Here is a 13,702-nt window from a genome sequence, read left to right as displayed (position 1 = left end):
AACTATAATGTAATGCCTATTACATTGCATGTATCTAGAATTATTTGCAAACTTGTATTTATAAAGATACAAACCTATAGTCGACGAGAAGCATGTCTTTTATCAGTCCAGATTTGTTCAGCGATATGATCTCGCACAATCTTCATAGTCCCCCCCCCCCCCCCCCCCCCCCCACATCAAATTCTTCGAAGTCAATATCTTTAATTTTGTTCCAACGAATAAAGTTGTGGAGCCCCATTGTTGCAAATATAACCTTTCTTTGCGTTGAGATATCATACTTTGGAAATTCATTTAAAACCCTCCATTTTTGTTTCCAAACACCGAATGTACGTTCAATAACTGAACGTAGTGACGCATGCCATCTGTTAAACATTTCCTTGCTGTTTTTTGGAGGTTCATTATTAAAAAAATCTTGGAGATGATATCGCGTACCTTCTATTCTTTCTTTTCGATATGGAGCTAGATAACCACGCCTATTTGCATAACCAGAATCTACAAGATAATATTTTCCTTTTGGAGGATGGGGAAACATTGGATCCTCTCGCATAGCGGTGTCCAGCACTCTAGAGTCATGTGTTGATCCTGCCATTCCAACGTAGCAATATGTAAATAACATATCATGATCACAAATTCCCAAAACATTAAGGCTTGCTGTTCCCTTCCGGTTCACAAAACGTAATACATCTCGACCTGGAGTCACCATTACTGGTACATGTGTTCCATCAAGAGCCCCGACAAAACCATTAAAATAAGGCGATACCGCTTGTCTCCATGTAAGCTATTCGATATTGCTTCAAACTCACGAGTTGTTCTTGGTCGTAGATAGTCAACTGCCAATTGTACCACTGCTCCAAGAACATAGTGAAATTTTCTGCATATAGTCTCTTGCGCATGACCAAATCTTAAACCAATGTCACGTTGAGTGTCGTTTTGGCCACACAAAATCAAGAAAATTGCAACGCTCTCATCCAATTTGATATTATTTGACTCTTGTAATCCATACTCCGTTTGAAGAACTTCGCATAAACGAATAAAGGCTTCTGAACTCATGCGGATAAGAGTACGACATGAAACTTCGTTATGGTAGATTTGGCCCCGTATCAACTTCCAACCATTTCCCCAATCTTTGTTCATTGGTTCTTTAAAAAAGTTTGTCTTGTAGTACTCTAATATAGGATGCATGTACCTTTGGAGAAACTCTTCTTCTTCCAATAATATTAGCTCCATCAACTCATCTTCATTTAAGTTTTGAATTCCACGTGAACGTAATTCTAGGATACGAAGTTCCTGCAAATATTTACATAGATATTATTATTTAGAGATAAAGAAAATAAACTCAAGTGCTCATAAATAAATTATTATCTGTATAAAAAGAAAACCTGCAATAAAGCTTCAAAGCACTAAAAAGAATATCTGTAAACACCAAAACCAAATTCTTAAAGTCAAAACTTATATAATAAAGTATTTCTAGAAAGCTTAGACGAGGCCATCATCATTGCTTTCATTAAGTAAATTGACAAAACTTGTTGGTTCTCTACGTGGCTCTTCCAATGCAGTGGAGTGCACACCAAGAAAACTCATGTAACCACCTCCAGTATTAGCTCCTATTGCAGTACTTCCACCCATTCCAACACTCTGAAAATGGTTTTGACTTGTCGTCAACAAATCAACCTGATTGCATGGACTCCCATGTCTGTCTGTGCCAAGTAAACTCTCCATATATTTGATCTTAATTTCTTCATTCTCCAATTTCACAAAGGCTTCACGTATATCAGCATCATTCTTTAACAATTTATTTGCTGCCCACCAAAATACCCCAAGCTGTTCTATTGGTAGCTTTTCTAGAACTGATGTTGCATCACCATATGTTATCTTTTGATTTTTTCTTGATCGTAGTTCTTCTCAAAATTCTTGCCGAGTATCTACGACACGCTGAAATCCACTCTCCACCTGTGTTTCAAAACTAGTTTTTCTTCTTGCAAGACGACGTGACGACATGCTTCGGATTGATCGGTTGCATCCTTGATCACTAGTAAGATCCACTATTGGTTCAGCAGTTTGAGTTTCTTGCAGTTGGTCCACCATTGTTATGCCATCAACATCTAAAGTAGGTTGAACTTGCTGGAGTTGTAGGCCAAGCATATGTGGTGAATAACGTTCATCTGGATCAACATCATGTTCACCAAAAATTTGATCCAACAAATCTTTAAATGGCAAAGGCTTCTTTTGCAAAACATGAACTAGTCTTCCTTTAGTTCCTCCATATTCCTGTGAATAATAAAAATTAGTATAAAACTAATATATTTAAAATAAAGTAATTATATATGATATACAGTAGAGAATTACCGCAATCCGATCACTCCACCAAGTTTCCACCATATCTATTTGTCCAGAAGATGGATCAACAACAACACCGGTGCGTTTTACCAATTGACCGTGAATATTCCAAAGTTTACGCAAGTAACCAATTTTGCTAGTTTCCCAAGAGATCTTTTCACCTATCAGCTCGAAGTATTTTTTTTCAATTCTTTTTCTTGCTGCCACATCTGGCATTCTACTACGGTAGTCATCAGCTTTTAGCTCCGCAATGACGAGTTCAAGCATAACTTCACAATTCTTATCCTTCCACAGATACTAAAGTATATATGTATTCTTATAATTAATTCACATGTTTCATAGTAATACAACAATGAATGGACATAATATTAGTCATAAGGAACACGCTGTAACCAGGGCCGGCTCAAAGAAAATGTTAATTTTCTGTATAGTTCAACTCACGTTAATAGAGATTTGCCATTTTTTTTATTTTCCATTTTGTTCCTTGCCAATATTGATAGGGAATATTTTTCTTCTATTATTCCCTAAATAAAGAGGAATGAAGAGGAATTGTATGTGTTCCTTATATATCAAATGTTACTTGTGAATGGTGAAAAAAAAAAGGAGTGAATAGGAATGCAGTGTTCCCTCTCATTCCATTCCTTCTTAGCGGTCACCATTCATACCCATAGTTTTAAAACTACATCAGAAATAAACAAATATATGCCACATAAATACTAAAGCAAATATACAACTATGTGCTAGTGTAAAAATATTTACAACTCAGAAATCTGAGAGATGTAGGTGGATTTCAAGCATTGCAAGCAAATATATTTTAACGTCGGAATTGTATGTTATTGGTAGGCTGAAAACAACAAAAATATTTTTGGGCCACTATGTATGTTATATTGACAAAATAATAATAATATACGTGTTGGCCTTGAAATTCAAACTTGTCACCTTCAGATAATATGAACAATGATCTTTCCGGTAGAGATAGTGTAGTTTTGTTGTAAAAATGGTCTTCTTGCCATGGCCAACACTAGCCGAGTAGTAACACTGTAAAAAGATCGATTTGTTTATGTCCATGATTCAAACCATTATTGATATAGAGTGTTATTTTCTAAATTAAATATATAATACTTTATTACTGGATTTCGGAGATTATGACATAACAAGGTCAAAAATTTCAAATGATTTTCTTGGGGTCATTTTTGAATTATGAAATTTTAATGATTTCGGAGATTATGACATTACTGGATTTCGTAATTTTAATAAAATTGTTATCAATTTCAAATTGTCGAAATCCAAATTACGTAAATTTTTAATTAATTTAATAAAGTAAAATTGATATTAAAATTATCTAGTAAGATATTTCTGCAATCTACTATGCTGGATATTCTATATTATTATTTACCAACTAGATGGTAGCCCGCACACTTGTGCAGACTAATATATATCCAATTAATTCAAATTTTAAGGTAATTTTTAATTTTAATCAAAATTATTTAATTAAATTAAAAATATAATCTACTTTTTTTAATACATGCAACAAAGATAATGGTTTGGTATTTGTAAAATCTTTTATTTACTCTTATCACTAAACTATACATATAAAACTTAACATCATCATAATAATATAATAAAGTTTTATTATTACTTTAAAATAATATAAAAAATAAATCTACAATTGATCCATGATTACGAAATTATTAATGAAGCCTATGAAAGCAAACCCCTCTTCATCAAAGTCTTAATTATATTTTATATGAATTTCTTTTTCATCGGAGTTCATATTGACACATATTAACAAAATTTACAATAATTTAAAACATACTTCTATTTAATTAAAATTTTATAAACTAAAATTAATAAATTATATATGACTAGTAAAACGCGTATTTTTTTTATTTTTAACAGCGAAAGATTTTATTTTTTGGACTCATATTTTTTGACTGATAAGATAATCCGCTAGTATAAAAGAGAAGCAATCTTTATTTTAAAAATAATAAATAAAACATTAAAATATTTAATATTAAAAGTAAACATAAGATGAACAAAACTATAAAATTACTGCTAAAATTTGATAATACTCGTTAATAATAGTTATCCATGAATATAATGAAAAGATTTACTAAATAATCGCTAAATATGTTCAAAACTAACAATTCAAAAAATTATTTATTAAAACTAAGGACTCAGCCTAAATTAAATCATGGAATATGAAAAATAGTCTTCTAAAAATAATAAAACATGAAAAATAATAAAAATAACCTAAACTTATGAAGAACATGACAAGTAAGCAAAACTAAAATTATCATCTAAAATTATTTTGACAAATAAATAAAATTACAATCTAAAATTATTAAGAACATAACAAATAATAAATAACATAAATTATGGAGGATGTGAAAAATAAGTAAAATTATAATTATTAAAAACATAACAAATAAGAAAATTATCTAAAATTGTGGAAAATATAACAAATAAGCGATAATCAATGATAAATAAGCAAAAGTTACCTAAAATCATGGAAAACATGAGAACTAAGCAAAATCACTTCATAAATAATAATATAGATTATATATTGGTATTTTCATGCATAAATAAAAAAATGTTAAAATAATATTTATTTTATAATTATTATATTACATTTTCTAAATTTTGGTGATATATTTTAATATTTTATAATAACTTATCGTTTATTAAAATTAATATTATTATTTTCATTTACCAAGTAATCAAATTCACTTATGATAATAGTGTTTTTAAAATAATAATTATTGTGGAAGCCGAAATTCACACCGTCGATTTCCCGTTAAAGTGAAGAAAGTTAGAAAAACCCTAATTTCTCAGAGGTCCCAGATATCTGCTAAACCACATGCCAAGAAATAAGAGACATGAAATAAACAGACGAAATAAAATATAAAAATCAAAAAAGAAAGCAAAAGATGTCTTATTTTGAATATGCGTATGAGCGTTACAACGAGGTAAAAGCCTTGGCTGCAAGAGCTGCCGGCGAGTTCCCTAGTTTTAATAACCTTAGACTGCAAAAACCTAGTTTCTCATGTTCTGCCCATAAGATGTTTTATTGTTCATCTGTCATGGGCTTGTCAAACAAGGGATCTTCCTGAGCCGTGCGGCTCCTTGTTCTTATCGGATGCACGTCAGCGATTTCTTCGAGAGGCGGAAGGTTCTCTGTGTCTTTCTGGGGTGCGACAGGGGTCGTTTCGTTGAGAACTTGTCCTGACGGGTTTCCCTGTGTGTTCCCCGTTTTGTACAACAGAATGGCAAAGTCAAGTCTTCTTCCGCGGAACCTAGTGGTTCCGCGTGGAAGAACTGCTCAGGTTCTCGCCATTAGGTTTATACATGTTTAGCGAGAGATCCTATGAGCTTTTCCTGCTCTTCTGACTTTTTCTCAAAAGTGGAGATCATCTTTTTATACTCCTCGAACGCTGCAGTGTTAGCATCAGCGTTAACCGCAGAGACGTTCCTTTCTGGACTGTTGACGTCGTCGCCATTGTTGTGAGTTTGTCCGTTGTTTAGGTCATCAGTAGCCATGTCTGATTGAGCGTTTCGCAGATGAGATCCATACCCCCCTCCTTCTAGCGCCAAACTGTGGGAACCAAAATTGACACCATCGATTTCCATTTAAATTAAGAAAGTTATGAAAACTCTAATTTTTCAGAGGTCTCGAATGTCTGCTAAACCACATGCCAAGTAATCAGGGACACAAAATAAACAGACGAAATAAAATATAAGAATAGAAAAAGAAAGGAAAGGATGTCTTATTCTGAATCTGCGTATGAGCGTTACAACAAGGTAAGAGCCTTGGCGGCAAGAGCTGTCGGCGAGTTCCCTAGTTCTAAAAACTTAAGACTACAAAAACCTAGTTGAGTCGCACCTTGATAACAAAAACGGAAAGTTTCCTATTATTCTAAGTTCTAAGTTTTCCTGTGTAAAAATTCTCTCTTGTGCCTCTCGTCTCTGTACTCCTTATATACTCCTGTCAAGGTCAGTTTGTGTCTTCCTTTTCTTCCCCTAGGTCAAGTTTATCATTTTGCGGAAATATTCTATTTTTATTCGATCTTTGTAATTATCCTCGAAACTTGACACTTATCCCCTGAAATTAACATTTATCTTCTTCTGCGAACATGAAAGAAACCGACATAGTGATCTTAGGCCTATTCTCGTCTGAAACCGCAAGTGGGCTTTTAGCCGCGTTTCAAACCTTTTTGGACCGTCTTTTGGCTTTAAGAGTTTTTACGATTTCTTTGAGACATTGCCTTCTATACGACGTCGGTTTCGTAGAAAGGTTTAATCCAATCGTATAATAGAGGCATCATGTGTTTTAATTCAACTGTCGTTACTTCATACGATCGATTTAAACTTATATGAGAAAAACAAGTCTTTGCGGTTTTAGCTGTAAAGTTTCAATGGTAACTCCAATCGAGACGAAACAAGGGACAGTGCGGTCATAGGAAGAAGCTACGGGAGCGAAACGATAGTGCATGGTGTTTGATAAATCATAGTATGTGCTCTCCAGTCGGCGAGCAAAGTTTATGAAAAACAGTCGCCAGATGGTGACCGCGTCTTGCAAGGGACCGGTCGCCAGCTGGCGACCCCATCCTCCAAGGGTCCGGTCTCCAGCTGGCGACCCCGTCCTGCAAGGGTTCGGTCACCAGCTGGCGACCCCGTCCTGTAAGGGACCGGTCACCAGCTGGCGACCCCGTCCTGCAAGGGACTGGCCGCCAGCTGGTGATCCAGTCTCGTGATGGGCTGGTCGCCATCGGCTTATGGCGACCTGATCGCATGCTGGTCCTATAGCCGAACCAGTTTCTATACGGTGACTCGGGTTCTCGATGTCTTGGTTGTTGTTCAGGATTGGTATTTCCTAGTGTTTACTTCGAGCTTGTTGATACACTAAAATTGTGTCTTTCCTACTGCAAGCAAATAGTGTTGTTGTAATATTTGAGATTCAATTTCAGAGGACAAGTTTACACTTTATTCTTATGAGTTCTTAATTTAGCTAAAACAATGATGGGATTTTGATTTGTGGGTAACGTGCAATACAGGTAAAATAGTGTAAATGTGAATTTAACTTAAAAGAAGCCAGCTTAGGGTTACTTCATCGGGTGCTAATACTTGTGAGCTAAAAATTATTCAAGCACTTTAAGAACAGGTCGAGAACTCGGATCACTCAAGTAGAACAGCCCACTGCCGTGGAACTGCCCCCTATGCTGATCAATCTTGATGGGGTTTTGATTTGTGGGTAACGTGCAATACAAGTAAAATAATGTAAATGTGAATTCAACTTAAAAGAAGCCAGCCTAGGGTTACTTCATCGGGTGCTAATACTTATGAGCTAAACAATTATTCAAGCACTTTAAGAACATGTCGAGAACTCGGATCACTCAAGTAGAACTGCCCACTATCGTGGAACTGCCCCCTATGCTGATCGATCTTGATACCTAAGCTCTCGCTTGGATCAAGATGCGACATCAAGCAATAGAGATCAAGTCCGATAGGTTCACAAAACACCCTAATATCTACTTTCACTGATTAGGGATACAATGCTCATTCATAACAGATCTAGCAACCTATTACACGGTTAATGAACATGTTAAACTTAAGTTCATACATTAAATGGCCAGATTAATGCAAGCAGTAAGGATGGATATGAATGAAGACAATAATATGATTCACTTATTTATGTTTAGCTCACGTGGTAAACACCCTAGAACCCTAGACAAGGTAGCCGACTACTCAGCGATAACACAAGAAAACACAAGCATCAATATTGAATAATACTGCATAAGAATAACATAAACAAAAAGAGGGTACAAGGTAATCTTTTCTAGACGAGAGAGATGGAGCCGTCTCTCTTGACAAGGTAGCAAATCCCAACAATGGAGCTTTAGGGTCTGGTTTTGTGTAGAAAATAACGTAGAAAAAATAAAGAAAAAAAGAAAAAAGAAGATATATGGAAGTCACATGCGGCTGGAAGAGAAAATAGGAAAATTAGGGCAAATCTCGAAATAACTTCTAGTTTCCTTAAAAATTGCTGCCGCTGGAACAAGTTTCGCACGATTTGGAACAACCATCAAGATTGTTCTGCGTGAAAATCACCAAATTGCACTCTTTTCTGCCTCTTTTGCTCCAATTGGTCCATCTCCCATCCAGTGCAACTCTATTCCTGTAATGACTCGTAAAAGACTAGGAAGACTCGATAAAGACTTGAAAACCAATTGGAAAGCATATATACAAGATGTCTAAATCACCATATATCACTTGTCTATAAAATAACTCTAGAATTTACCGTGGAAACTCTTCGTTAAAAATTATACAAAAGTTATATTTCCGAGAAATATTTATTATGAAACAAGAAAAAGCAGCTGGAATGACACTTATTATGAAACAGATGGAGTATGCGTATTTTATATAAGTAAGAATCTATTACTATAATGTTTGTTTTATATTCACAATAGAATTATATTTATATTTTCTTAACATTTAATATATATTTGATGAGATTTAGTAATATTATATCTAAAACAACATTTAAGTTCTATGCAATATATATTATATAAACCAAATAATATAATAAAATTAGTATAAATGTCAAATTTCAAAAAATAACAATTAATGTTTATATACTAAAATCGAATATTATTTTATCTTAGAATAAATATATCTTAAAATAAAAAATTTAAATAAGGAAACTTTTGTAAATTAATATATCTAAATTAATAAAATTTTAAAGCCCGAACATTATTAATTTATAGATTCCATCTTGTATTGCATTCTCCTATCAGTATTATTAATAAATGATGATCAAAATATGCGATGACAGAAAATATTATAATTACATTTTTTATTAAACAAGAAGAAATAAATTACACGAATCATCCAACAAACAAAAACAGAACAACAGCATGATGTTCAAAACCTAGCTATCATTTGATTTTCTACAAATCTCACGTCACAAGAACAAAATAAACAAAAGAAGGTCAAAAGAATTAAGAACACAAAATAACTGTGAAGAAAGAACAAATTGGATGATCCATCAAGTTTAATGGATGAAATAAGTCAACGCCAGAGCCACCATCATTAGAACATATGCTACCCCCTGATCTATCGATGTTCCTGCCATATCCCAAATATCAAATATCAAATATCAATAATCATCTTCATTTTAATTTCCTTAGATCCACCATGGAAATATTAATAAAAAAAGTTAATCGAAGAATTTATATATATATAATACCATCGCTGGTGGGTGCAGGAGCAGGCGAAGGTGATTGCGCATGAGCAATCGGCAAGAGAATCACGGAGATAATGACGAAGACGGCGAGAATCTCCAATGGAAATTTTAGAGACGCCATTCTTTTTCTTTATCTCCGGTGATTATTCCGGCGAGGGAATCTCCTTTTTCTCTTTAATGAAGTCTCTCACCAAAAATCAAGAAAAATGCCGATTGGTGAAAGAACAAGAGTAGGCTAAGATTCGTTTAAATAGGAGTAAAAGACATGCGTCAAGGAATGTAGGGCCCACACGTCTTGGACCCACCTAGCGCACAAATCCTCTCTGTCTAATCACTTGTTGGTGGATGCGTTGTCTTTTTAATTTAATTATAAACTAGACGTTTAACGAGAGAAACGGTTAATTATGCTCTGTTCTTAAGCTGTGTTTGAGAAGAATCAAATAAAAAGGAAGTATCTCCAGCCTGTTTCCCTCATACTTTGCTGCTTTTGCAGTTTTCCCTTTCAGGAAGGTTTACTGTATCGGTCCTACTTTCATTTTCTGAACTGTAATAATCAGGTTCAGGGCTAAACCGAATCAAACATTCATTTATTGACAAGAAATCTAATCCATGTTTCAGAAAAGTTTGTTGGTTCTTTTTTTTTTCCTAAAAAACTTCCGAATCCACATATCACACACACACACATATATTTATATATATATGATGCTAAAGTACATTTTCAATAAATAAAATTTACTTATTTTAATTAGATTCCCGAACAACTAGATAGTAATATCATGTACCAAACATTTGTGCTTTTGTATATTATTCGAACAACAGCATGCTTTGGTTTTAGGCTTTTAGCTAGAGTTAGAAATCGTACGTCGAAATTTTATTTCATTTCGAAATTCATTATAATATGCCCAGATCATCCTTCATTTAAAGCCAAAAGAAACAAAAGATGATTTAGAGTCTGACTGGTTCAAACGCAGCGGTTGCGGTTGAGGGAGTTTGTGGATGCGGGCGGTTGCGGTTTCTAGCGGTTTTAAGAGATTTGTACGACTGGTACTGCGGTTAAAAATTGGTGCGTTTGCGGGTGACTTATGACTGGTTAACTACCAAATGCGGTAACAATCAAATAATAAATTAACAATATTTACATTTAATATAATTATAAAAATATCAAAAATCATAAAATTATAATAAATATAAAATTTATATTTAGAAAGTTATAATTTTAATTTTTAAAAATTTATTGAAATTGTTTTTATTATAAAATTTTATAATATTAATTAAAATATAATAGATATATTTTAATATTTTCATAATTTCAATTTTAATTTTTTATTAAATATTTTTATTTTTGTATATATATTGTTTTTAAGAAAAAAAAATTTTACCCTCCCGCAACCGCAAACGCTAGCTGGAGCCAGCTTTTGAATTTATGAGATTCGAAACGGTTTGAAGCGGTTTAAATGGATTTGAGTGATTGTTGCAAACCGCCGACAACCACTACCAACCACAAAAGATGCATTTGCGGGTGGTAGCGGGAAAATCAGTCGCCCCCTTAGTTCCTAATTCCACTCAACCTCGAAAACCAATAATCCTTTTCGTCCAATGGATGGTTAATCTCCTTGTGCACCAAACAAACATGTCCACAATGAGATTTACATCCAAAGTCATGGTCAAGAAGATGGAGGAACATCGAAGAATGAAACTTCTCTGTTTTCATAGATTTGGAATATTTGTTTTGCATCATGCTAAATCTGTGCAAATCTCAAATTAAACTTGAAACTTTGCAGTTGCTCAACTGATTTCTTCAAATCACCCGAGGGATCTCCAGTGAAATTGTCCTATGCAAGTGCCTATAATTTCATCATTCAAAAACATAAATCAGGAAAATGGTTTATATTAAAGTGTTCTCTATTATTTTGGATAACGATGTAGCAACAATGATAGTGTTTTAAAAGACAACTTCAAATGATGAGTGCGAGTGGTTTGTTATGAGATGAGAAGTTTATAATGTGGTACTCATAGCTCGAATTTAATAGTGGAAATTTTGTAGAGTTAGCAAATGATCTCTTGCATGACATTAGGAAGTGTGATATGTAAAACATCTCAGCAAAGAATACAATATTTTTTTAGATTGTGTAGAGAGAGAGAGATCAAGCTTTGGAATGTTTTATGTTAATGATGATGAGCCTGCAAGTGAGTAATCTGATCTGATGCTGCCTCTAAATATATACAAAATAGACTCACAAGTCTGTACATAACAAAAAAAATTGACGACTAAGAAATCTCATATGATAGGCTTAGCTGAATATGGAAAACATGAATAATAAAAGGATTGAGCCAAAAGATATGTGCATCATACTCTAGTTTTTTCCTACGACTGAACTAAAATGTGTGTTTTTATTCTAAGGACCGAACAAAAAGAGTGAACAAATTCAAATGCATCTCTATATTAATTTTATGCACACTGCAAAAGGAAGGAATCAAAAGGCATGTTCATCATACTCTGAAAAATGGATAGGAGCAATTGATTCTGTGGAACTAATTCTATGAGTGAGTGTTCAAAGAGTTTAAACATTTTTGCAGTATAAAAAGACATAGCTGGAACATTTGTGAACTTCTCTGCTACTAGTCCTCCTACCATTTGAAATATTTACAATAATAAAAGTAAACTTTTTCATTTCACATATCTGCATCGTCTTCTATAGGCTTCTTTTAATGTTAACTGTTTTGTTACTTTTGCAGTTCTGCTTCAGAAATATACAAATGGTGCTTATCCTCCCACACAAAGCCTTTCCTTTCTTTCTTACTTTCAAAGATTCCTAACAACAACATGAAACACATGCCTTGTAACACCTAAAGAACAACCTCAGCAGGGTAACCAAAACGCATCAGACTCTTAGTGTGTAAGCGAAGGGCTGCTTATATACAGCTTTATTGAAATCACGGTAAAGCCTGAACTGAACATATGCACAAAAGTAGTTGTGCTCGCGTCACTACTTGTGGAGACTCTTGGGAATATTCTAGAGACCCTAATATTTTGTTAAAATCACCAACGCAATGTCACTTGCATATATATGTTTCCATTATAAAGTCAAAACACAAAGAACACACTGAATATAGCTTAAACATATTAACTAAAAATGCTTTCTTTAATGATAGATGATAGGAAAGTTTCGCCAAGAGCATATGCATAACAATCTCACAGATAATAGCTATGATAAATATATTTGACATTTGAAATGTTTTTTAGAAGAAAAGACAAGACTCTAGACTCCAAACTACTATTCTTATGAGTTCCAATTTTGAGCTGCCAGATCCACAATTGTGATTTCATCGACATCCATATTTTGACGCGGTTAGGACGCATGTGGCGGCCCTAGTGTTTTCTCTCAGACACGAATTCCAAGGCGGCCGCCATCCACACAAAGCTTCAACTCCGATCTAGCATGGACGTTTGGTGCCTGACCCTCTCCGCTGTTCTTCTCTCCTGAGAAGCTATGCTTCTCACTCTCGGGACTCATGCTGGGTTTACCCGAAGAACCCTCTCACCAAAAGGTGAAGACCTCCTACAACTTAGAAGACTGCGTTTCTCGTCCGGCTGTGTTCCTGAAAGATCTATGTCTCCGGTGAGAAACCTTTCTTCCAATATTGCTACCACTGGTTCAAGTCTGAAGGTGAAGGATTCAACTTTGAATTCGCTTGTTCCGGAATCTCCAAATCTGTTTTCTCCGGAGCTTCCCGACCTTGCTCAACCACCAGAACCTCCTGACCCACCGGACGCTCCATCGGAGCCACAAGATGTTCCCTCTTCGACGACTCCGGCACCTGTATCCCTCGACATGACATATCCCTCCTCGCCGCCCATCTCTACAGATCTGTGCGGTACCAGAGCGAGAACTTTCCCGAGCAGATCTCGGAGATCGTCACCACCCTTTAGCTTTATCTCTATTCTCCACCTGCTACCGACCTCTATCACAGCTATGTTCCTCCTACCTGAGCTACAGTAATTCACCGGCGTTCTACTCTCCATTCCTCATGGGAATAAAAATATGGGCTGGGCCAAATGGTTTTCTCTAGTGGGCCTTGACACTTTCTCCAGCCCATCAAATTCTACAAGCTTTATCATTC

The 13,702-nt window shown here is 34.7% G+C and overlaps 1 protein-coding gene and 1 pseudogene across 1 annotated transcript; both read right to left on the bottom strand.

The window, feature by feature from the left end:
- Positions 1-291: 291 nt before the first annotated feature.
- LOC106375430 lies at positions 292-2,628 on the bottom strand (annotated as a pseudogene).
- A 6,545-nt stretch (positions 2,629-9,173) lies between these two features.
- On the bottom strand, positions 9,174-9,812 carry LOC106370244 (arabinogalactan protein 22-like). The gene is made up of 2 exons (XM_013810290.3): positions 9,584-9,812; positions 9,174-9,462 (listed from the first exon to the last, which is right to left on the bottom strand). Exons 1-2 carry the CDS (start codon positions 9,699-9,701, stop codon positions 9,389-9,391), a joined length of 192 nt encoding a protein of 63 aa, XP_013665744.1. The 5' UTR covers positions 9,702-9,812; the 3' UTR covers positions 9,174-9,388.
- Positions 9,813-13,702: the final 3,890 nt, after the last annotated feature.

This window comes from Brassica napus, chromosome A10 (assembly GCF_020379485.1).
Source record: "Brassica napus cultivar Da-Ae chromosome A10, Da-Ae, whole genome shotgun sequence".
NCBI classification, from domain to species: Eukaryota; Viridiplantae; Streptophyta; class Magnoliopsida; order Brassicales; family Brassicaceae; genus Brassica; species Brassica napus.
This window is presented reverse-complemented; position numbering and strand designations above follow the sequence as displayed.

Excerpts from the sequence above, each read along its gene's own strand:
- LOC106370244 (XM_013810290.3), bottom strand. The coding sequence starts at position 9,701 with ATGGCGTCTCTAAAATTTCCATTGGAGATTCTCGCCGTCTTCGTCATT. Across the intron at positions 9,463-9,583 it reads TCCTGCACCCACCAGCGATG|GAACATCGATAGATCAGGGG; the intron begins GTATTATATATA and ends GGGATATGGCAG.